At 39.3% G+C, this 22565-nt stretch overlaps 1 protein-coding gene across 2 annotated transcripts; it reads right to left on the bottom strand.

Moving 5' to 3' along the window:
* Positions 1-5421: 5421 nt before the first annotated feature.
* PSMA6 (proteasome 20S subunit alpha 6) lies at positions 5422-19499 on the bottom strand. Of its 2 annotated transcripts, none has more exons than XM_058162261.1 (7): positions 19200-19499; positions 17587-17681; positions 17004-17085; positions 13188-13343; positions 10662-10840; positions 6369-6463; positions 5422-5622 (listed from the first exon to the last, which is right to left on the bottom strand). In XM_058162261.1, the coding sequence occupies exons 1-7, from the start codon at positions 19273-19275 to the stop codon at positions 5565-5567; spliced, it is 741 nt and encodes a 246-aa protein (XP_058018244.1). In that variant the 5' UTR covers positions 19276-19499; the 3' UTR covers positions 5422-5564. The 2 variants fall into 2 exon arrangements, with proteins under 2 accessions (XP_058018244.1, XP_058018246.1); XM_058162263.1 differs by having other exon boundaries at positions 19204-19495.
* Positions 19500-22565: the final 3066 nt, after the last annotated feature.

The following is a 22565-nucleotide window of genomic DNA, read 5'->3' as shown; positions in this document are numbered from 1 at the left end:
AACAGGAGCTCACTCTGATGTCAGAAACTATTCACTTATTTTCTGATCCAGGAGGCTACAGCTCAACATTAGAAGCTTATGATATATTCACATTTGACAGAAATGAAGCAAATCAACACTTTCAGCCGGAAACCAAATAGCTCACCTCCCAAATTTGTCCAGTTGAAAAGAGGGGATTTTTATTTGTAAGGTTTTATACATGTGTCCATATACATTCTTTTAAACTACAAAGATAATCTTTTTAAGCATTTCAGCTAAAACTACATTTTTCAGTGGCACATATATCATACATACATATATCATATAGTTATCAGCTCCTAGCATCATTACAGGACAAGTGAGATGAAAGAGTTGAGATTATATGCATTTTTCCTGTTTTACCTCAAAAGGGAGCATGGGAATCTACATGCATTTTTTAACACCGGATACTTCTCTTGATTTGCTCCCTATTCAATCTTTGTCTTGGTTTTCTTATCAAAGAGCAGAAAATCAACTATATAATGTCCCTGTCAAGCACAGGAAAATCAGAAGTCCAGGCAGTTTAAGTGAATATAAAGGTTTATTGCAAGTTTATGCTCTCTACAAGAATCTGAATTAGTAATGGTCAAAACAAACTGGTGGTAGATAAGAGTCAATGGAGTTTGAAGTAGGCTGGACTTATATCTCTTGTGGGAGTGAAGGGACTCGAGATTGATGATGTGCTTCACCCTCCCTCGGGCTCAGTCCTCTTAACCAGCTTAACCCTGAGTTTTTAGTTCCATCGCATGTGGAAAATATCAGTTTGAAGGAGGTTGCATTAAATCATGATGGAAGATAAAATCCCTCATGCATCAGTGCTGGAACCAATTCTTACTAATTCATTTATAAATCTTGACTATTGGGGATCTGTAACTAACTAAAATGTTTGGAATCACAGCAGATGATGCCGTCCACTCAAGTGTCCAGCAATTATGAAAAAGACAAATTTCATGCCAAAAATGATTTTTAAAAAATGATTGAAAATTAAAACAGCCAACTTTATAATAGAAATCTATGGCACATTCATGTTTGGAACACTATGAATAGTTCTTGCAATTAAAAAAAAAATCTAATAAAGTGGGAAAATGTACCAAAGAAGCAATCAAAATGATGCACAGCACAAAAGTGATCAAAGAAAAGTTTCTCTCTAACACACAAAACACTAGGACCAGAGTGAAAGCTTATTGGAAAAAGGTTTAAAACAAGCAAAAGTATTTCTTCAACTGTGCACAATTAACCTGTGGAATTCATGGAATTCATTACTACAAGATATGATAATACCTGCTCAGTTTTCAAACATAATTGGATAAATCATGGAGGACAGGTCTATCAAGAACTATTAGTCTTGAAAAGTCAACATTACGTGCAGATTTTGGAACACCATATCTCCAAACACCAGTTGCAACAGAACAGCAGTAGAAAGGAAATATCTCCAACTCCTGCTTGCAAACAACTCAAAAGATAATCTGTTTGAAACCAATGCTTGAGTAAGATGGGCCTTACTCAAGTAGCAGAGCTACTTAAGAGGAAAAGATAATTCAATAAACTATGATATAAGTGGGTAAAAGTGAGAGGAAGAACTAAGAGACAGCTTATTTCCCTTTTTTTGCAATTCTGGACTAGACTCTGTCGAAAGCAGCAAGCATATCCTCTTAGATCTGTTTGAGCCTGTAAAATGAAGGATGATGTAATAACTTACAAAAAAGTTTGCATATTGTCCATTGGCCCAACTGACCAGACCAAAATCCCTCCAGGAAGCATTGCATTTAAGCTTGGTTCACACAGCAGTGTAAGCAATAATGGGATATGTATGATTTCAACTCTGCATATTTTCCAATTTGTCGCTGTAGCTTCTAAAACATACCCTTCGCTTAGCTTTTGAATTTAGTAAACCATGGTTAAACAAAACATGGCTGAGCATGCAACACACAAGCCAAATCTATCCAAAATGAAACCTGTTTACAATTTTGTCTATGCCAAATCAGCAATGCAGAAATTTATTATAGCGTGAATAGAATTTAACTACATTTAAAGATGAACTTCAGCTGTGTGTGACAGGTCATTTTGGACCTATCAAATATAAAGTTAATAATTAGACTTCAATTAAGCACCATTTGAAGATAGAGCATATATAAAGCACATTAATTAATGAGCAGGATGTAACAACAGACCTTTAAATTTTGACGCGGCCAATATTTTTTTTATTTTGCAGAATTAATGCTATTACACCTTAATAGTCTGGATCTTTACTAAGTTTTCTATACGCCATAAAAGAAAACTTTTGTTATTTGTTCTGATCAAGAAAAGACAGAGTCAGGAATATGTTTATTTTACTGAAACATTTAGCAGTAACCCCGGAGGATCTGCAAAGATTACAACATATGCACGGAAACTAAAGTAATTGAGTAACAGTACATGATCACCAGCATCTTTAATTCATCAGCTGTTAACAACCCTACAATAATGTATTTGGAAAACTAAATATGGATATATTGTACAACTATTGCAATTTTCCTTTTGCAAAACTCCTTTTATTTTTACTTAAAAACCTGAACAGACATGTGAAATCTCAAATCCTTTCATTTCTTTAAAACTGCCCTGCCCTGTGTATTTTGTCTGACTTTGATTCCAATAGTATATTCTAAACTCACAATTATGTTTTTGAACAGTTTGGAATAAGGGAAGTCCCTGTTAAATGATACTCCTAAAATTATCAGTAATGCAGTAAGTAATTAATCTTAATCATAGATACTGCTATTTAACAAAAGAACCCAAATACAGAAAAGGATCCAGCAGCCCATGCCATGGCTTGGGTTCTAAGAAAAGTATTTCCTCAGCCAGTCTCCTCAACCTTCTTCTCAAAATACTGCTGTGGCATAGGTAGGCATTTATTTTCCTATAACTTACGAAAAAGAACATTGCTTTGTGCAGATTTAAAAGCAACTAAGCTGATCAGTCAGCATAAGGTGAACAGTTTTTATCCCTACAGTCATCAAACTACATAGCAGATAAACTGGTTGAGCGGCAGTAATAATGTTTAATTGTTGTTTGTGAATCTGCATAATTAACCAAGCCAAGACTGAGCAACACACACCTATTTTTTCAGCCTTTAATATTGCTATTACATTACCGGTCTACTCCAGGCTGTTTTGTTAGGAATTTCCCATCCTTTTTTTTTTAAAGGATATGCATACAATGATTTTGAGCTATCATACGAACATTGCAGATTAAGAGCAGGAAAGAGGAAGAGATAGGGCAGTAGTATTTCCCTGTATGCTATGAACCATGTTTGTAAGAATATGCACGTGCAGGGGGGCAGGTAGCATGTGGATGGCACACATGCATTGCAATTTGGGGGTTTGCTTATGTGTGCACGAGCTTTGGGCACTCGGTCCAGAAAAGGTTAGCTATCACTGTCCTATAAATTTATATTAGATTTTAAAACATTTTAAAAGGCATATAAAAAAATAAAAACAATTCCTTTATTTGGGCCAATGTACATATATTACAGCAAGTTATATAACCTTAGTGGCTCGGCCTGACATGGAGTGAGTGGCACATGCACATGTGCACGCACAATTGGTAAGTAGCAGGTATATGCATCCTCCACTCACACATGCACCCTCCACTCGTGCACTTCTGCTTCTGTGCAAACCTTCACTTAGCCAGAATGCTCATGTGCAAAGCATGAACACAAAGCGCCCTCCTCTTGCATGAGTGGAGCTTTGCACATTTGCCCATCACTTGCACAGCTCAGTTTCTAGCAGACTATGGCCCGGTAGCGGGCCACAGCCCAGGGGTTGGGGACCCCTGCTCTAAACTATACTTGAGGGCATACTGAGGGAGCATAATCTCTTTTTCCCTACTGTTGAGGGGAAGCAATCATTTTCTGAGTTTATTATTTCATGTTTAATAAGGTTTAGGAATTTAAATGTTCAAATGTTCAAATGTAAAATCATTTTGAAGAATTCATGTTGAGTCTTCTATACTTCAAGGTTAGGATGGCGATTTAAAACTTGAAAAGTGTTTCCCTGATGATAAGACCTCCCCAGATAATAAGCCCAATCGGGCTTTTGAGCACATGCGCTAAAATAAGCTCTCCCCAAAAATACCCCCCCCCAAATATTTAAGTGCATGCACAGCCAGTCCCTGCCATTTCCTCTGGTTAGTTAGGTAGACAGAGCTGGAAATCTAAGACGGTGAGAGGAGCCCTATCTTGCTCCAAGTGCCCCCCAAAAACAAGACCTCCCTGAAAATAAGATAAAGCGTTTGTTTCGGAGTTCAAAAAATATTAGACAGGGTCTTATTTTTGGGGAAATACAGTATATAAAAACTGCAAAGGTATGCTGGATTCTTGAAATACAAGAGTCGGGTATTATCCAAGTTAGTTTCAGCAGAAATGAAAACTCACACATAAAATAAAAAACTTAACAAGTTTTGCTTAAGATATGAAGTAAGTTAAAACAATAACTACTTTTAACATTTCATGGAGTTTTTATTGTATTTTTGTTGTTTTAACTGCTAAATGTCTTGCTGACTATGATGAAGGCCAATTGAGAATGTTCCCCCCCCCCCAAAAAAGCAGCAGTTTTAATGTAAGCAGTTTTAATTGCAAAGTCATCCCAACACCTGGTGAAATCTTAATGGGAAATAACTGTAGTTTCCCCTTCCCTCTCTGAACCTGCTTTTCTGGTATTTTAACTGATGAAGAGATCTGGAGATCATAAGAGCTTTCATATATTATAAGTAAAGTTATTGCAAAGACTGGCAGATTGGCTACAGCATTACTGAAGCAGACATCTATCACATCTGAGATTGGTAAGACAAATTAGCCTAATAAATTGTACACTCAAGATGGATTTTGATATCACTCCTATGGGTCTTTTAATACATTCTAAACTTTCAGAAACTCATGGAGCCAGAGGAAAGTACTTCTAGGAGTATACAAAATGATGTGCTTCACATTGTTTCAAATGTAACGTTTCGTATAACCCAATTTTCTTCTCAAAAACCTGTACATGAATACAGCTTTGCAAACGTTACCCCTTTTGTCACTTCAATTGGATTTCAATTATATTGTATTCATCTCTGCTTATTGGACTCACACTATACACAAAAAAATTGAGTTAATGAAGCTAGTGCTCCATATTTATCCAGAAAATAAGATCAGTGACCCTATCTTTTCACATATACAAAAGATCAGCATATAATTTTTGCTGTGTTTCCAAAAGTAGTAAGGGATCCTATACTAGTATGCTGTGCATAGTGAAATTTTGGAACATTTAAAAATGGGGGAGGGACTATACTCTACTCCATTCTCAAAGGAATAAAAGTTACTGTATATTTTGAGTCACAGCATTACTGGCATATAACTTTAATATCAAATAATAAGAGAACAAACCATTCCAAAACCTCACTTTATTTATTTAAAGTGAAGAAGTACATCAGACACAGAGCATTCTGTTTTCATCCCATAATTCAGAACCACCCATTTGTATTCGCCAGGCATTCTGCCTTGCAATCACAGAACGAGCAATTTTAAACAGTTAATCTCTCTCTGCTAGAGCGACAAGGTGCGTATCAATTTCTGCTTCTGTAAGAATCCTAGAAAGAGGGGAAAGCAATGGGATTTTTTATTCTTCACCTCAAATAATCACATTATTTATTTATTTATTTAAAACATTTGTACAGCTACCTATTTTAAAACACAATCTCTGAATAAGACACAATATATAATCAATAAAAACAGAGAATTATAACTTCTTAGGACTTGTAAAGTGGCAACATCTAAGGGAAGGGATGTGAAGCATGTCTACCCAATCTGGTGGGACGAGCAAATACATTCAAGGAGTTTCAGCACAATTAAACCAACTGCAAATGAATTTTACAAAGGAAACATTACAAATACCGTCTATGTGAGTGATTTTTGAGTTCCACATGCTGGAATATCTGGGTTCAGGCTGTGCTAGAGTCTACAGGCAAAGCATGTACTGTATAAACTATTAAAGCTGATTCTATGCTAACCTGTGCCTAGTATCTCCAGCATTATGTTAAGAAAGAAATCATATCTTTCTTGCCAATGCAATGCTGTGACATTAATTGCTGCTGTGCAATTTCCTTTGGATTCCAAAGATCTATAATTAACTTTTCCTTGGCAATTGTAGTGGCATACACTCATATCAGATATATTTAAGTGGATGTATTGAGATACCAAGTGTTATATAATAAACTGACCACATACTAGTGCCAGGATACAGGTAACAGAGAGCACACCTATGTATTTTTTATAAAAATTAAGATATCCACAATCAACGTACCCAACAAGGAAAAGAAAATCAATTTCACATTACCTGAATTTTGGATTATCAACTGTAACAACCCCTACTTCTATTTCAGATGGTTTGAAGTCAATGGACAAAACAGTAGAAAGACAGGTAATTGCGGTCTACAAGTAAAACATAAAACAAATTTGATCAGAAATATTTTTAGTTAATACAAAATCTGGTTTTTATGTTACATACTTGTTAATCTTTGTCTCCTCATAGGCAGAGCCCATTTATAGATATTTGAAATGCAAAATTCTAGCAGCTTTGAAAAGGAAAACAATTGAGTCCATAAATTAATTTCTTACGATTAGGAATTATCTGTAAAGACAATCGCAGTGTAAATAGCAGTGTAATTCCTAGTAGCATTCAAAGCTTTCCAGCACATTTAAAATTAGTTTAGTAACATTACTACTGTTCTGAAGTATCTCCTCAACCTATGACCAAAATTTATCCCAAAATTTCTGTGGCTAAGCGAGAGATTTGTTAAGTGAATTTTGTCCCATTTTACAACCTTTCTTACCACAATTGTTAAGTGAATCACTGCAACTGTTAAGTTAGTAACATAGTTATTAAGTGAATCTGGTGTCTCCATTGACTTTGATTGTCAGAAAGTCGCAAAAGATTGGATCACAAGACCTGAGGACAGTGCAACCATCATAAATTACGGGACCGCCTACTGCTACCGAATACCTCCCACCGACCCGTGCGCTCTCACAGAGAGGGACTCCTCAGGGTGCCATCGGCGCGACAGTGTCGTCTGGCGACGCCCAGGGGAAGGGCCTTCTCTGTGGGGGCTCCCGCCCTCTGGAACGAACTCCCCCCGGGACTCCGTCAACTTCCGGACCTCCGAACCTTTCGTCGCGAGCTTAAAACGCATTTATTCATCTGCGCAGGACTGGGTTAGTTTTTTAAATTTATGGGTTTTAATTGGGGGTTTTAAATGGGGTTTTAAATTGTATCTAAATTTTTAGGCCGTTATTGAATCAGTTTTTTATATAGTTTTTAATTTGTATTCTATGTATTGTGTTTTTTATTGGCTGTGAACCGCCCTGAGTCCTTCGGGAGAAGGGCGGTATACAAATATAATAAATAAATAAAATAAATAAATAAAATAAATGAGTCAGTTGCCAAGCATCTGAATTTTGATCATGCGACCATGGGGATGTTGCAATGGACATATGAATTATTGTTAAACTGTCATAAGTCAAGGACCACCTGTACTATAATGGAGTGGTGGTTGTTATACATACCTTACATGGTAGCTAAATTTACTATTTTGAATTAATTTGAATACTCATTTATCCAAAGCATTGCTAAAATTACAGTTTGTTCTCCAGCATAAATTTAGTTAAATGCCTGAATCAAAGCAAGGCTCAATGCAAGCAATAATCACACTCTCTTAATCCTAATTAGAGCTAAAATACTATGTAAATTATCAGCACTTATGAAAAAAAATGAGATTTATAAATGCCACAATTCTTGCTACTAATGTATGAACCCCAAACTCTTTCTACAGTTTAAAAAGTCCTGAAATGTAAAAAGCAAAAAAGGACAAAATTTATTAGGAGAAACAATCACTTTCAATATGTTAGTTCTACCGTACTAATGACTTGAAGTGAGGAAAAGTTAAGGAATCTCTTGTGTGAAAGTGAATAAAAAACTAGTCAACCATTCCATTTTTTTTAAAAAAAAGATACTTTCACCCTGTCCTACATTGCTTACATTTTATTTTTAAACTTCCACCTTTCTTTTTGAGAATCTCATCAACTAAAACTTTCTCAGCCTTCCCCTTCTTCTCAATCCATTCTTTCTCTGAACTTATCCGCTCACTTTTATCATTCATTATTCCATTCAATCAATCCTATCACTTCTTGTTTTACAACATACGCTTAAGTAGCCCATTCTCACTTTATTTTTATGATTCCATTACTGTGCCTGACTCTGTTTTAAATAACAAAACATCAGACATTTTCACTTTTTTTAAAACAGGCATTGATTCCACACAATGTACCATTACCCCCCAATCTTTTCTTCTAATGTTTTTACAAATTTATCTACCCACTCTGATTTTTCATTTTTTATGATGATTTCCTGAAAGAAAAGAAAGATTTCCAATGCTTTCCATAGGAGCACAACACATGAAAGTGGCAGACAACTTCCTTCCAAATATCTTAAAATCTTGGGGAAATTCTTCACTGACTGAAGGCTCAATCTTAGCACCAGCAAAACAGTAACTACCTGCTTCCAACTTAACAACAAACAAACTAGCATATGAAGCTTCAAAGGTCTATTAAACAACAACCCTATAATCCCCATCCAAAGTACCTTGGAGTAACATTAGATCAGATTCTCTCCTGTAAGGTACACCTAGAGAATACAGCAGCAAAAATCAATACTAGGAACAACATGCTCCAGAAATTATGTGGAACTAAATGGGGTGCTTCAGCTGCCACCTTCAGGTCATCAGCACTAGATGCCCCCTGTATGCCTTAACAGCTGCCATACTAGTAAATTAGACATCAGACTCAGCGACACCATGAGGATTATAAGCGGATGTATTAAAACCACTCCAACTTGCTGGCTTCCTGTTCTGAGCCATATAACACCACCAATTTTACAAAGGTAAGATGCACTAGTGAGCAAATACAGAAAAATTATGAACTAATCACTGCTACCAGTGAATGCCGAACTTCCTCATTTATTAGCCGGAAGATTCAAATCCAGGAAACCCACACTGGCACATGCACGTCTGCCCAAGAACTTTAACACTGATTCCCAATGGAAAGCCAAATGGGTGGCTGAATGCCCAGACATAAGACGACATATAAATGACCCCACAAAAAAGGTGCCAGGCTTTTAACTACCACGTCACCAATGGACAATCCTGAATAGGATTGACACCTCAAACGGCATCTGCTAGGATTGTCTGTATAAATGACACATAGTATCCTCCCCTCAGTGTGACTATGAATCCCACATCGAACTGTAGATCACATCATGACCAGCTGTAAGCTGAGGGTATATACCAGTCTAGTATCTGATTTTAATATAAAAATGGTGTGCTTGAATGTTTAGATGGTTTAGTCATTGGTATTTGAACCCAGATCTTTTTAACATGTTTATTTAATTGTGTTTTACCAATCTAGGTGAAATGTTAATATATATGCTAGTCCATGTATGATATGCCATACACTAAATAAATAAGAAAACTCAATGGGGAAGCTGGTAGGATGTTGGAAATTGCTCCTACTCCCACAGCTTTTTAGCCTGCCCTTGATCGTTCTCTTTCTGTTTAGGTAAGGAAAAATCTCTGAAACCAACCAGGCACCGGTTGTCTAGTAAAATCCTACACTCCATATAAATCATTCAGGTGATCAGCCAGCAATAAAACGTACACAGCCAATCAAATGTATTTCTAACATCGTAACAGATTCTTATTTATATATCACACTATTGATTTAGAACAGGGAATTTTCCTACTGCATGCTCATTTGTGCACTGTCCCCGACCCATGTTGCACCGCCATGCACCCTTCCATGGTAACCCGTGTACCAACTCTTATACACTTTCCCTGTCCCAAACAGTGTCTCTTACGCACCCTTTGCACCCTCCCTGACCAGCACCTTTCTTCCTCTTACTGCCGAGATGCACCTAGCCAAGGCAGCTGCTGGTCCTTCACAAGGCCTCTGTGCAGCCTCATGAGCTTTGGGGAGGCTGCGCAAGGGAAACTAAAAGGGCAAAATTGGGGGACAGATAGGCGGGTGGGGGGGGGGAGTTGAAGCACATGCTGTGCTAGTAATTGTGGACAGGCTGCCAAGCGCTTGAATTTTGATCATGCGACTTTGGGGCCAGTGCAACAGCCATAATTTATTCATTCAGTGCCATTGTAACTTAAAATGGCCCCTGAATGAATTATCATTAAGTGAGGACTAAATGTATTCTATTATTAATTCATAGCTGATACTACTGTAACTGATTTAAAGGAAAGCTCTGCCAAGAAAGGCAACAGCATTTATCACAAGAAATAATAAGTGTTATTTATTTGCCTGTGAATTCAACTGAGGTTAATGACATATAATTCTAGTAACATGCTGTAGAAGCATGAAATGCCAGTTGGGATGCATTTCAGCGTTTTTAGAATAGAAAATACTGATGAGAATAAATCACATAAGCAAATTTTACTCTAAGCATACCAATTAGAAGACAACATCTTATATAGTGATAGTGACCACACTGACGCAAACAGGGTATCCATCACAAACCTTCCATTTGAGATTGCAACCCATTAAGCCCAGGCATCCTATCCTATGGACTTACCTCCACTGTCTGTTCAAATGTCCAGTCCAATTTTTTCTTCACTTTCTTTTCAAGAAAGCTAGTTGATTCTGTTTGTTTGACCCCTGCAGCTGTGGCCTTAAACCCACAATAATATCCGGCTGGATCACACTTGTATACCTGAGGATTGTTTTCTTCATCAATGCCAATCATAATCACGCCTTTAAGGAAATAATAATTTTATTTAAATACATATGGCATGCCATATCAAAAGTATGATTCTGAACTGTTAACAGCAGCTAACAAAACATAAAATATGTAAACAAAGATAGCTTTCTTATTTTTTTCAAAGAAGTTGGTTCTAATCAAGATTTTTATACACCTTTTATATAAAACATGCATGAATAGGCTTCAGCCTTTGTTCAGTATGGCAACTCTGTGTAGCTCATTAAATATCTTCTTCCCAAATTTGAAAGTGCAGGCAGGCAAGAATTATTGGAACAGTTGTACAGCGATTGCTGCTGTTCCTAGCTTGAGAATTGGAAGGAAGATTAGAAGCCTCGCAACCAAAAATACTCTTAATATTCTCGATAATCAAGAACTTCGTTTGCAAATGCCAAGTCCAACCTTTTCCTGCCAAACAATACATGCTTCCCTCCTTTCCTTCCTTAGAGGAAAAACAGATTAACATTGTTTCAGTTTCCTAATAATTCTGTTGACAATGTTTGCACCTTCTTCAGCTCTCAGTAGCTTTATGGTCCAGTGACAACAATATCAATATTTTAAGTCTGGTTAATACTAAAAATTCATATAAAGGCATTATTTAAATTGTTTTCTTTCTGTCAGTCTTCAACACCCTGATTAACAGAAGAACTATTTCCCATGTTAAAGGGGTATCTAAAATATATTCTCTTTTTAAACATCAGCATTTATAAAATCTGGGTTTTTTTTGGATTTGGAAAAATGTAAGCAAAAGTTTGCCAGACAGACAATAAAGTCAGTTTAGTCTAATGGGAAAGTCAGTTTGATCTAGCGATCAAGGCATCAGGCTAGGAACTGGGGAGGTCGTGAGCTCTAGCGTTACCTTGGGCCTGAAAGCCAGCTGAGTGACTCTGGGCCAGTCTCTCCCTCACAGGATTGTTGTTGTAGGGAAAATAGGAGGAGGAAGGAGAATAAGATTTGTTTGCCATCCTGATTTATTTATAAAAATAATAAATATGGGATATAAATAAATAAAAATAGTTCAAAATAACTTTTGGTTAACGTAGTATACTTAGTCCTATTTCCATTTTAAAGCAAATTCCTGGTATTAATGGAATTTCTATAAATTTGAACATTGCTTGAATTCTGCAATTTCTTATAGTTCAGTTGGCAGAATTCTAATTCCTAGACTCCAATTCTCATTTTACAACTCTCTTTAAAGCAGATCTCCACCCAGAGTTTAAGAGTCAAACTTGTGTATAGAATTGAATTTTAATAATCAGGAGACTTACCTAAGATTTCATTTCATGCTTTTCAATGTATCATTTAACAGTCATGACTAGAAAGCTATGTATCCCATAAAATATGCAGTATTTTAAATAAATATTTATGGATAACTATTTTAAATAACCAAGTAATCTAACTAAATGTTGCACAATCAAAGACTTTAGGAAATACTGCATCCAGGCAAAATTAAGAAAATGATAGCTGATAAATCCTACTACAGACACATCTATCATTAATAGACTCAGCATCCTTGACATAAGATAATGCATTTTTAAAAAAAATTTGTTTCACCAAAATAAATTATTTTACTATCTCTTAGATTAACACTGAACAGATACCATATAAGACAGCATTTTAGGGCAAAACACATTAAAAAGGCAAGCCTGTTATTCTGAAGAACAGTAAACATTAATCTCATTTGATGCATTATTATTTTTTTAATTTGGGTAGTATAATCAGGGATCTAACCCAAGAAGAAGAATAGTATAACAAAAAGTAAACTTGAAAGATGCATCCAAATCAATCAATGGAAACCATTTTAAAATGGAACAAGTCTATAAAGCTTTTGTATGAGAATCCATTCTTTACTTTCTTATGGCTGGGATGCAGTAAACCAGAAGGAAGCACATTCATTTGAAAGCAGCATTAATATTTGTCAAGTAAGCTTCTCTAGAAACTTGAACTGATGACATACATCGCTTCAGTTATGAAATAAGCCAAGAGAAAGAAAATAAGTAAGATTGTGCAATTTCCAATTAATATGGCTTGCTGAGTTGTATGGGATAGAAGTACACAATCTGATGTCTTCCAGACATTTTTGACAAGAACATCTATAATCTGAAAGCAAAGACCATACTAATTAAACTACATAGGAAGAGTAAATGGGGAGAAAAGAGGGAAGGCGGCAGATTGCCATCCTGTGTGTTCAAAAGAATACTAGCATTTATCCCAATATTAAAAAATGAATTTTATATATTCCAAAATATTTCGTGGATATCAGTTGTTGATGAGATTTCCTCGCTTCATTACACATCAGCTTCCAATAGTTTGTTATTACTTTCAGTTTGTATTTATACTTACAGCAACCAAGAGGTCTCATCTCAGCATTCTGTGTATAGACCTGAGAAATATCTGCAATTCTTTTACATAGCATATCCACTGGAATCTCATAACCGTATTTGTACTTCCAGTTAGCAGCCTCATAGCGGGCTCGCTGCACTTGGGATCTACTGTCCGCTGTTGTAGAAATAAAAAACCCAAAGTCATTCTCATATGCCTTTTAAAAGTATAACTGCAAGGGAAAAGTACTTAAGTGCAAATATAAGACTTTTTAAAATTCTTATATTCCTAAGAATATACAGGAGGCCGTCGACTTACAATCATTTAAATTTCTTAAATTTTCCAGGCTCATTTAATCAGTTTTTAATTGATATTTTAACCTTGTATATTGTTCTTTGTTGGTTTTATTCTGCCTGTACACCGCCCTGAGTCCTTCGGGAGAAGGGCGGTATAAAAATCAAATAAATAATAAATAATAAATAATAATAATAATAATTAGTTTAATGACCATATAAAGTTACAACAGCATTGAAAAAAGTGACTTTCACACTTATGACCAACTGCAGCATTGCCACACTCACATGAACAAAATTCAGACTATTGGCAATTGCAGTGTCCCAGGGTCAGCTTTTGCGATCTTCAGACAGCAAAGTCAATGGGGAAGCCAGATTTACTTAACAACTGTGTTACTAACTTAACACAGGGAGGTCAGGGAGAGTGAGCAAGGATGTGAAGAGATACTAATGCAGGTTGGAGAAGATGGGTAAGGGGTGTGGTATGGGTCAGTAATGGTGAGATGGAGTGTACAAGAACCAGTGTGGGTCAAGGAGATTGCAAGAAAGTATGTGGGAGGGAAAAATCAGGGAGGGTGCAAGGATGGATGTGGAGGGTGCACCACATATATGTGGATGTGTTAGTGAAACACCACAAGGCCAAGAAGGGTGCATGAGTGGCTGCAGCATGAGCACAGAGGGGCTGGGGAAGATGCACAGGTAATCTTCCCTGCTGGCTTCCACTTTGATTTTCTGGGGAAACTGTCAGAGAAGATTGCAAATAGAAAACAAATCATGTGGGGTGCTGCAGCCAATCTTAAGTATGAACTAATTACCAAGTGCTCAGATCACAATCATGTGATTGTGGGGTTGCCAGGATGGCTGGAACTGAGGACCGGTCATAATAACTATTTGTTCAGCATCATCATAATTTCAAATGGTTGCTGAACAAAAGCCCATAGGTTGAGGATTACCTGTAGCCCAAGATATATCCCTCCAAATCTGAAATATTATTCCACTCTTTCCTTCCCAGGCACTTTAATAAATATAGATGAGATTAAAAATTAGTACCATCATCTAATGCCATTTCTAAAAATGCATTCCATTGCTTTTAGACCAGAGGTCTCAAACTCAAGGCCCAGGGGCTGAATCCGGCCTGTAGGGTGCTTAGATCTGGCCCGCAAGGCCGCCCTGAAAGCAGCCAAGGACCAACCCATGGTGGTCCAGTGACCAACCCATGGTGGTCCTTGCGGGCCAGTGAAAACGGAGCTCAGGAGGCTGCAACACCCTCCTGCAACCCTCTGCCAGTGAAAAAGGAGCTCCATATTCGTTGGCAGCACCTGGGCCACCACAGCCGCCCCTGACACAAGTGACGTCAAGCTAGCCACACCCACCCGGCCCCCAATGTTAAACACAACCCTGACTGGCCCTCAATGAAATCGAGTTTGAAATCCCTGCTTTAGACCATATTCTTGATTATGCCATATTAAAGTCTTATTTAAAACAAAAATAAAGTGAGATACTTCACTTCTGTTCAACCTATTTACTATCTGATTTGTCTTTATTTATTTATTTATTTATTTATTTAAACTTTTATACCGCCCTTCTCCCGAAGGACTCAGGGCGGTGTACAGCCACAAAATAAAAACAATAAAATATACAAAGTTAAAATATCAATTTAAAATACATATTCGATAATGGCTGAATTAAAACCGTCAATTGACCCAACCTAAAAATACCCCATATAAAATTACAAAATTAAAATTTTAAAAATTTTAAAATCAGGCCAGTCCCGCTTGGATAAATAAATAAGTTTTTAATTCCTGGCGAAAGGTCCGAAAGTTAGATATTTGGCGCAAACCGGGGGGAAGTTCGTTCCAGAGGGTAGGTGCTCCAACAGAGAAGGCCCTTCCCCTGGGGACCGCCAGCCGACATTGCTTGGCGGACGGCACCCTGAGAAGACCCTCTCTGTGAGAGCGTACGGGTCGATGGGAGGCATAAGGAAACAGCAGGCGGTCCCATAAGAACCCGGGCCCTAAGCCATGGAGCGCTTTGAAAGTGGTAACTAAAACCTTGAAGCGCACCTGAAAGACCACAGGTAGCCAGTGCAGACTGCGCAGGAGCGGTGTTACCCGGGAGCACCGTGGAGCTCCCTCAATCACCCACGCAGCCGCATTCTGGACTAACTGGAGTCTCCGAGTGCACTTCAGGGGTAGCCCCATGTAGAGAGCATTGCAATAATCCAGACGAGAAGTGACGAGAGCATGAGTGACTGTGCATAAGGCATCCCGGTCCAGAAAGGGGCGCAACTGGCGAACCAGGCGAACCTGGTAAAAGGCTCTCCTGGAGACGGCCGCCAAATGATCTTCAAATGACAGCCGTCCATCCAGAACACCCAAGTTGCGCACCCTCTCTGTTGGGGCCAGTGACTCGCCCCCAACAGACAGCCGCGGTTGCAGCTGGCTGTACCGGTGTGCCGGCATCCACAGCCACTCCGTCTTGGATGGATTGAGTCTGAGTCTGTTTCTCCCCATCCAGACCCGTACGGCCTCCAGGCAGCGGGACAGCACTTCGACAGCTTCGTTGGGGTGGCCCGGGGTGGAAAAGTACAGCTGAGTGTCATCAGCGTACAGCTGATAACCCACCCCGAAGCCACTGATGACCTCACCCAGCGGCTTCATGTAGATGTTGAACAGGAGAGGCGAGAGAATCGACCCGAGGCACCCCACAAGTGAGGCGCTTCACGGTCGATCTCTGCCCCCCTGTCAACACCCTCTGCGACCGGTTAGAGAGATAGGAGGAGAACCACCGGTGCCTCCCACTCCCAAACCCTCCAACCGGCGCAGCAGGATACCATGGTCGATGGTATCGAAAGCCGCTGAAAGATCTAACAGGACCAGGGCAGAGGAACAACCCCTATCCCTGGCCCTCCAGAGGTCATCCACCAACGCGACCAAAGCTGTCTCCGTGCTATACCCGGACCGGAACGGGTCCAGATAGACAGCTTCATCCAGGTACTGGGGAAGCTGCCATGCCACCACACTCTCTACAACCTTCGCCACAAAGCGAAGGTTGGAGATCGGACGATAATTACCCAAAATAGCTGGGTCCAGGGAAGGCTTCTTAAGGAGGGGTCTCACCACCACCTCTTTCAAGGCGGCGGGAAAGACCCCCTCCAACAAAGAAGTATTTATAATTCCCCGGAGCCAGCCTCGTGTCACCTCCCGAGTGGCCAGCACCAGCCAAGAGGGACACGGGTCCAGTAAACATGTAGTGGCATGTAACCTCCCCAGCAACCTGTCCATGTCCTCGGGAGCCACAGAATCAAACCCATCCCAAACAACATCAACAAGACGTGTCTCAGTCATCTAATCCGGATCATCACAATCTTGGTCCAAACTATCCCGAAGCTGAACGATTTTATCGTATAGATAACCACTAAACTCCTCAGCACGTCCCTGTAAGGGGTCATCCCGTCCCCCTTGGTGTAGAAGGGAACAGGTCACCCGAAACAGGGCAGCCGGGCGGTTATCTGCCAACGCAATGAGGGTGGAAACGTTTGTACCTGTCATTCCGGTCATTACACATCCAATATTTTCAGTTATTCTGAATAAGTGAGTCACTGTGTTCGAATCCAGTAGTTTGTCCTAAAGGATAAAACAAAACACATTTTAAAGATATTTACTTTATCAGATTTTTTTAACTCCTATCTCCCTCACAGAGGTAGTGAGATATAAATCATCACCATGGAATAAAGTTACTTTTCTACTTAAATAGGGAAAAATATATAATTTGTGTCATACATAGGACAGTTGATATTTGGGAACAGGTGCATTTACTTAGAAAAATTCTTCTTAAAAATATTGTTGATTAGTGACACTATAATCATAATTTCATTTTATCGTAACAATTTTCAATGTTATCTTTTAAACATTATGGAAAATCTATGACTCTCCAAGTAAAATACTCTTCCCTAACATCAAAGTCTGAATCTTCCATCACTCTACAAAATTCCAATACTTTTCATTAGTAAGATCAAAGCACAGAAGAATTAAAAATCAAGGAACAACAAAGATACAAGTCAGCCACACATGTGGTCAAGGATTATCCATACAGTCATATTATAGGACTTGCTAAGAAATACTTACAGGTACTTTTTTCTGTGTGACAACAACTGCACAGTCCTTTCCACGAACAGCTACTGATGTTAGTCCACCCTGGTTTATGGCCTTGAAGGCATATTCTAGTGATACATTGAACACAGATTTTACCAACAGTACTTGTAACACTGAAGCATCAGATAAAAACCTTCATTAATAGCAGATAGTTCACATCCACAACAATGTCTTAGACCAGCAGCCCTCAACCTTTTCTGTGCCAGGGACCGGTTCCATGGAGGGTGTTTTTTTCACAGATTGGGAAAGGCATGATTTTCCACTTGGCTGGATTCCGAGTGTGCATGGATGGGGTTTCACTCACTTGTGCAGCCTGGTTCCCGCTTGCTTGCATGGCCCGGGAGTTGGGGACCCCTGGCTTAGACTAAGTGTTGTACCACTTAAAAGTGGTGCTACTGTAACCCAGATAGCTATAATTGAGCAGTGGTGGCACAGTGGTTAGAATGCAATATTGCAGGCTAATTCAGCTCACTGCCAGGAGTTTGATCCTTACCATCTCAAGGTTGACTCAGCCTTCCATCCTTCCAAGATTGGTAAAATGAGGACCCAGATTGTTGGGGGCAATATGTTGATTCTGTAAACCGTTTAGAGAGGACTATAAAGCACTATGAAGTGGTATGTAAGTCTAAGTGCTATTGCTATTTAGAATCTTCATATTCTGTATTCACATTTGTCTGTAATATCAGGTACTGAACTCGTACAGAAGTATGACTCTAGCACAATGTAAAAAATACAGCATGCAAAATACAGGAGAAATGTAATCAGACCCACTCTAACATGTGGGATCAATAAATCATAAGCGTCACAACACATCACAAAAGCATACACTTCCTCATGCCAATATATTCTGAATTTTTGCACTCTCACCACTGCACTCTCGCCATAGTTCAAGATCATAAGACGTCTCACAAGTAAATAAATTGCCAGACGAAAAGCAGGCTAATCCTTTACCAGCCTTCAACTGGGGTGGTCTTTGGATGTCCCACACTTCCCAGAACGTGCAGCTAATATTGCAGAAAGCCGGGGATTATGTAAACCGCAGTACAAGGCATCTGAAAAGGTACCCCTCTGACCCTTAATCCCGACAATCCCGAGTTATGCCACGAAGTGAGCATTGGGAAGAAAAAAAAAAGCCACAAAGCGGGAAAGTTTCGCAAGGCGGGGAAAAAAGTAATACTTCTCAAGGCTCAATTTTTCCCCCCTCCCCATCTACTAGGGCTCGGAAAATGCGTCCTCGCCTTCCCGGATCGTTTTGTTTCGCTTTCGCTTTCAAAAGCGAAATGACGAAGGTTTTCGCTGCCGATGACGGCTCATCTTTTCCAGCCCATCTATTTACGCCGAAGAAAATACCCCGAGCCCCTTGTACCGCAGTAGGTGAACGGCTTGAAAGCGACCGAGATGGCAACACAGTCCCCTTTGGGACGCTTAACTGCTCCCCCTCTTCTCTACCGGCGGCGCCCCGCTTCTGGGAAAGAAAGAAGCCGAAGGCATCATTAACACGCATTTTGTCCTTCCTCTCCTTTTGAGAGAGGGAAAGAAAAGCGGCGTCCTGCATCGTGACGAGGCGGTTTTTACCACTCACTTACCTACTTGATATAGGCGCCCTTCGGGAGAAAAGATAGTAATATGCCGGTCAAACCCGGCGCTGGAGCCTCGAGACATGGTCGCGCAGAAAAAGCAAACCAAGCGGCAACAGCGGGGGAAACTGCCCGCAAACACAGCATGCGAAAAAGGTTTCTACTTCCAGCGGCCGGGGGAGGGGGTAAGGTGAGAGCGAGGGAGACGGAGTAGTACTTCCGGGGCTACAGGGTCACGCGCAGGCGCAACGAGGAGACTGTTTCCTCCTAGAAGCGGAGGAACTGAACTGGTATTTTGGTTTCCTAGTCCAGGGGTCTCCAATCTTGGCCATTTTAAGACTTGTGGACTTCAACTCCTAGAATTCCTCAGCCAGCTTTGCTGGGAGTTGAAGTCCACAAGTCTTAAAGTGGCCAAGGTTGGAGACTCCTGTCCTAGTCGTTTGTTCCTTAGTCACGGTTACGCAAGGCGCAGACGCGGGAGCAACGATAATCACGCCGTCCATCAACGAGAAATCAAACGTTTCTTGGCTGCTACACATGCGCTTTAAGAGTTAGGTGCAAGAGTATGAAAGCCTCGCCCCATTTTTTTTTTGACAGGAGGCGCGCGCGGGGGTTTAAAGGAGCGATTGTTCTCGCGCGATACTTCAGGAGCTCGCAGTTTGAATGTGTGAATCGATGTTTTCGGGACGAAACTTTTGGAGCAACACGAGATTGCTTCATTAACGGAATCGCGTAACCGAGCTGGGATTGTCGCCCACCATCTTTTTTTTAAGGCTTCTAAAAACCTTTTTGGCTGATTTCAAAATAAAGCCGGCAATTCTCAGAGCTATACCTGTATAGTCTTAAGTAAAAAAAAGAGTCAAAAGACAATAACTGCTGTCAATCAAGGAAAGCTGAGTTGATCTGTGAAAGAAAAAGTGCGCATCTAGTACCACCTTTTCCAACTAATATTTCAAACTAATAGTAACTTACTATTAGTAAGTCTGCACTACTATTAATCTCATCGGTCCCATCACCTTCCACTTATGACTGCAACTTTGTTGCTTGTATCCTTATGATTTATATTGACTGTTTCCTAATATGATTTGATTGCTTATTTGTTCCCTATGACTATCATTAAGTGTTGTACCTTATGATTCTTGACAAATGTATCTTTTATGTACACTGAGAGCATATGCACCAAGACAAATTCCTTGTGTGTCCACTCACACTTGGCCAATAAAGAATTCTATTCTAACATTGATTAAAAGGTGTAATCATGAATTGCAGCAAATGAGTTGATCCATTTCAGGTAGTCCTCAACTAATGACCACAATTGAACCCAACTTTTGTGGCTAAGTGGGACATTGGTTAAGTGAATTTTGCCCCATTTTATGACCTTTCTTGCCAAGGCAATTCACTTAACAAGTTGTTAAGTGAAGTAGATTGTTAAGTGAATCACTGCAGTTGTTAAATGAATATCACGGTTAAGTGAATCTGGCTTCCCCATTGACTATGTCAGAAGGTCGCAAAAGGTGATCACGTGACCCCGGAACACTGCAGTGGTCATAATTGTAAGTCAGTTGCCACGCATTTGAATTTTAATCACCTGACAATGGGGATTCTGCAGCGCTCATAGATATGAAAAATGGTTATAAGTCACTTTTTCTGGGCCATTTAACTTTGAACAGTCACTAAATGAAGTGTTGTAAGTTGAGGACTACCTTATCGATTGCTTTTGAAGTTGTCATGTGTCAGAATTTGTATGATTTGAGTGATAAATTTAAAATAAACATAAAATCAGCTACCATTTTTATCTTTTACTATTACATCACGTTCTAAAAAAAGCCATTGAACACATTTTTGCTGTTATTTGTGAAAAAAATACAAATAATTGCTTTAAAAAACAAGCTACAATTTTATTTAGAACTGTAAGGGTGTTAAAATCAATATTAACTGAAATTTCTTATTTTATTCCAAATGTACATTCATTTTATGTACCTCATTCATTTACTGTATCAATTCTGCTTAATATTTGCTAATGTAGGCTGACTAGCTGGAAAGAATTTCAAGGATGATACATACTGTAATCAAAATTTCCAGTATTAAAGAGGATAATAATATATCCATAACTGGGAAGGGAAGGGAAAACCTCCGGATACTCCAGTTTCTGGTGTACAAATTTTGAATTAGTCTCCTTTCAAATGGGAACTCCAGACGCAGTTACATTTTAGTAAATTTCTATCTGTATTTAAATTTTTGTTCATGGTATCTCCATTCTTGAAGCTGTATAACCTGGAAATTCCATAAGAGAGCTAACTGTTTCTCAGTCACTCTTTCAATATTTAGTGCCCTTCATTCCCTCCCTGCTTATCACAACCCACCAAATTGAGAAAATTGGAGCATATGAATAGTATAATTCTAATTGTTTCTCAGAAGATGAGCTATATAGTACCGAGACTCTGATCTGGAAAGGAGAAACATAAGAAAAATATATAGTTACTGATGAAAAATAGAGAAAGAAGGATATACAACTCCTAAGACATCAAAAAAGCAATTGGTTTAAACCACAATTACATTTATCAATCATAAATGTTGCATCACAATTTTCAATATTTGTAGAATTAAGTATTGTTTGTAGAAAATGAATACATTTTAACTAGTTTGTTTGAAATTTATTTGAAATAAAAGGTGCCATGCATATATTTTCACTTTGAACAAAAAATCATCTTTTATTTCTTCTGAAGACAGAGCCACTTCACTGGAATTTCGTAAGAAACTCTCTTGGACAAGTTGTCATCATAGGGAATATGCCATGTGTTACCATCAGTCTGCACAAGTGTATCATATGGCAAAGCATCCTATTAAATAATGAAAGACAGGACTGCATTATATATTTTGTACAAGAATATTAAGATTTTATAATATATTTTAAACCAAAGGTGGGAAACTTGGTAATGAACTGAGGGAACATCTAAATTGAACCAGGTTCCCCCCCCCCCAATCTCTATCTATACACTATTTTATGTAAGATTACAAGCAAAGCACTGATAAAAGTGGTTTCTCATAATGGAATGTAATCCAAAAACAATCCTTCAGTAAACTAGTGTATAAACTAGTGCTTTTATCCAGTACGCATGTCCAAGATGGCGCCGCGCCGCTGAACGGGAGATGCGGCGACGGGCCTTCTCCGGACCTGACCGGGTTTGGGGGGGTCTTTTTAGGAACTTGGACCCCCCGCCCGGGTAGAGGGCAGTGTGCGTCGTCAGGGAAGGGGTAGAGTGGGGCTGGGCGGCTCCGGGCTGCTTCAGGAGGAGCCCCGGAGCGCCCCCCCCCCAACGGCGATGGCCCGGCGTTCCCCAGCGCCGGCTGCCGCGGCCGGGATTCTTTGGATTC

This window comes from Ahaetulla prasina, chromosome 1 (genome assembly GCF_028640845.1).
Source record: "Ahaetulla prasina isolate Xishuangbanna chromosome 1, ASM2864084v1, whole genome shotgun sequence".
In the NCBI taxonomy this organism is placed as follows: domain Eukaryota; kingdom Metazoa; phylum Chordata; class Lepidosauria; order Squamata; family Colubridae; genus Ahaetulla; species Ahaetulla prasina.
Note: the sequence above shows the minus strand (reverse complement) of the source record. Positions and strands in the feature narration are given on the sequence as shown.

What these genes read in the sequence shown, in the direction of transcription:
- PSMA6 (XM_058162261.1), bottom strand. Translation starts at nt 19,275, where the DNA reads ATGTCTCGAGGCTCCAGCGCCGGGTTTGACCGGCATATTACTATCTTT. An exon ending in AGGGCGCCTATATCAAGTAG is followed by an intron (nt 17,682 to 19,199) that starts GTAAGTGAGTGG and finishes ATGTATCACTAG; the next exon opens with AATATGCCTTCAAGGCCATA. An exon ending in TGTAATGACCGGAATGACAG is followed by an intron (nt 13,344 to 17,003) that starts GTACAAACGTTT and finishes TTTCTACAACAG; the next exon opens with CGGACAGTAGATCCCAAGTG.